This window comes from Pyrgilauda ruficollis, unplaced genomic scaffold (genome assembly GCF_017590135.1).
Source record: "Pyrgilauda ruficollis isolate IOZ18807 unplaced genomic scaffold, ASM1759013v1 scaffold7, whole genome shotgun sequence".
NCBI classification, from domain to species: Eukaryota; Metazoa; Chordata; class Aves; order Passeriformes; family Passeridae; genus Pyrgilauda; species Pyrgilauda ruficollis.
Genome location: NW_024528821.1, coordinates 3627824 through 3630941, shown reverse-complemented (window position 1 = coordinate 3630941; position 3118 = coordinate 3627824). Strand labels below are relative to the sequence as shown.

General features: G+C 60.2%; 1 protein-coding gene across 1 annotated transcript; it reads right to left on the bottom strand.

Annotated features, from left to right (window-relative positions):
• Window positions 1-249: 249 nt before the first annotated feature.
• LOC121363186 (syntaxin-1B-like) lies at window positions 250-1834 on the bottom strand. The gene is made up of 2 exons (XM_041485321.1): window positions 1657-1834; window positions 250-1154 (listed from the first exon to the last, which is right to left on the bottom strand). Exons 1-2 carry the CDS (start codon window positions 1832-1834, stop codon window positions 250-252), a joined length of 1083 nt encoding a protein of 360 aa, XP_041341255.1.
• Between the last annotated feature and the right edge of the window lie 1284 nt (window positions 1835-3118).

Genomic DNA, 3118 nt, shown 5'->3' with positions numbered 1-3118 from the left:
CTGCCATGTGAGGTGTGCATGGACCCTGCATCCCTGAGCAAGTCGTGCATGGTCTCTGTGCCATCAAGGAAGGCGTGCATGGCCCTTACACCACTTTACAAGCTACACATGGTCCTTGCACCATCATGCAAGGTGTCCACGTCTCCTGCCCCGCTGTTCCAGGAGCACAGGACATTCTCCCTCCCACCAGACACCGTTTCTCGCCCGGTGAATCCCCGAGCGCTGCTGCAATGCCCCCGCAGCCCCGGCTCAGCGCAGGCCGCGGCCGGGGCAGGGCAGGCAGGGGCAGCAGGAGCAGAGGCCGAGAGCCGCCCTCAGCAGGGCCGAGCGCCGCGACGGCCGCTGGTACTTGGCGGCTCTCTTCACGCCGCCGCCCGTCTGCGCCGCGTAGTCCAGGGTGCGCAGGACGTGCTGCTCCACGCTGTCGGCAGCGCCGTGCTGCTGGGCCAGCAGCCCCTCCAGCTGCACGAACAGCCCGCGCAGCTCCAGCATCTGCGCCTCCAGCTCCAGCAGCTGCCGCTGCCGCGCCTGGGCCAGGCCCAGGTGATGCTTGGCCTTCAGCTCCTCCAGGTCGCGGCCGACGATGCGAGGCCCCTGGGGGCTCTCGGCCAGCAGATCCACGTCCTGGGCGCCCAGGTTGATGCCCGCCAGCTCCGCCTGCCTCTGGATCTGCTCCTTCAGCCGGTGCCGGTAGCGGCTCTCCCGGGCGTAGTGGCGGGCGAGGACGGCGCCGTAGCGGCGCAGCAGCAGCCACAGCTGGGTCTGGCGGACGCGGGGCCCCGCTCGCCCCGAGCCCCCGAGCGGGGCCGCCGGCAGCGCTCCCAGCCGGGGCTGCAGGGCCGCGGCCTGGCGGGCGAAGGCGGCCCGGGCCGCTCCGAGGCCGCTCTTCTCGCGGGCGATGCTCTCCTCCGAGGTGCAGCACAGCACCGACTGCTGCGTCCTGTCGATGCTCTCCGAGAGCTGCTCCAGCCGCTCCAGCGCCCGCCACAGCTCGGCCGCCTCCCGCAGCGCCCGGCCCACGGGGCTGGCGTCGTCCCCGACGAACGCGGGGTTGTCGAAGCGCAGGGAGTCGTCGTGCGGGTCCCCCTCGGCCGCCACTCGCTGCTGCAGCTCCGCCAGCCGGTCCCTCATGCTCTGCGGGGCTCCGGCACCGTCTGCGGGGACGTGTGAGGCTGGAGCTCCTGCGGGAGCGCTGCGAGCCTTCCCTGCTGGCACCAGAGCAAATATTGATGGAGGAGGGCAGGTCCTGCGTCAGCCCCGGGCCGGCCACCGCCGGCGGAGGGAAGGGCTCGGCCCGGGCAGAGCGGGAGAAAGGCCCGGGCCGGGAGCGCTGCCAGCACCGCCCGCACCTGCGTCACGGGACGGGCTCCGGCTCCTCACCTGATCCGCCGAGGCTCGGCACAAAGACGCTTTTATTCACCCAGAAACAAGGACACCCGAAGTCTTGTCAGACGGGGCATGGAGGCGCTGGCCCAGCCGGTACCCTCGGCCTTCCAAACGGCTCCAAACTGCCAGCGGCCTCACACTGTGCCCAAAGCCAGCTCCTGGATGTAACAAACGACACAGAGTCACTGACTCTGCCAGGCTGGCAGGGACCCGCGGGGATCACTGAGCTCAGCTCCTGGCCCTGCACAGCAGCATCCCCCAAAATCCCACCCTGGCCCGAGGCGCTGTCCAAACGCTCCCGAACTCGGACCGCGCCGTTCCTGTTGAACTGGACAGGTGGGATGGAGGCAAGGCTTGGCAAAGCTCTCCCTGCTCTGCGGCTCGGGGAGGCTTCGGGGCCACACGGTGCCCGCGATGTCACCGGCAGCGCCCTGCACGCCTGAGCCATCGTGGGGGTGAAGTCAAAAAGGCGCTCCTGGGGTTCTCCGGGCTGGAAATGAGCGTTGGGATGACCCAGCTGTCCCGCACATCACTGCAAGGCAGTGTTGAGTCCACTCGCTGCTGAAATGCATAAAAATCACAGCTGAATGCTAAGACGTCTATAAAAAATACCTTTAAAAAGGTACTTCTACAAACACATTACCAAAGTGCATGGGAGAAACAGTTGTTCTCTACCTCTCTGGTATTTTGTATAATGTATTTTATAACGTGCATTATCCCATATGATCTTAACATCATGATATAAAGTATACAACAGCTATGATATAATATCAATATAATATCAAATCAATATAATCTCGACAGAGGGACTGCCAAGGGAGGTTTAGCAAAGACCAAGCAGCTCTGAAGGGAGTGGAATTCCTTCCCTCCAATGCCATCTGATGGATGTACATAAAGGGGGGGGCTCCAGCATCTCTGCAAAACAAGTTTAATTTTGTTCTTTGTAACCATCAAGAAAAAAAAAAAAAAAGAAAGAAAAAAGGAAGAAAAAGCCCTTTTGTGCCTGGGGTTTGGAGGATGAGTGTTGTGTTGAAATGGAGATATTCATTCCCATTGGAGAGGAAATGCCACTGGAATCAGTGCAATAAAGTGAAATGTCAAATAAGTCAGCAGATTAATGAGGGGAAAAGTCAAAATAGAATGACAGAATCCCAGAACCATTAATGCTGGAAAAGGCCTCCCAGACCACCGAGTCCAACCTGTGCCCGATGCCCACCTTGTCCCCAGCCCAGAGCACTGAGTGCCACCTCCATCCTTCCTTGGACACCTCCACGGGTGAGGACTCCACCACCTCCCTGAGCAGCCTTTTCCAATGCCTGGCCACCCTTTCCAGGAAGAAATTCCTGCTGAGTTTATTCCATGTATTTATTGTCAGCACCTGCCCCTGGCTGAGCACCAAGCCCCCCTGGCAGCTCTACAGAAACCCAGCCCCATCCACCGCCAAAATCCCTGTTTAAACAATGTTATCACTGCTATTTAACAAGGGCAAGAGCAGAGGAACAATTCCTTGTTTCCCATGAAATATCCCTTAGGTAACAGGTACAACCTTCCCCTGGAGCCATCACCCCCTGAACCCACCCCTGTCCCACAGTGGCCGAGGGACCTTGCCCAGAGCCTCCTCCTCCTCCTCCCCTTTCATGGCATTTTTAGCCATTTCACAGCACTTTTAGGCATTTCCCCCTTTTTTTCGAAATCCCTGTTTAAACAATGTTATCACTGCTATTTAACAAGG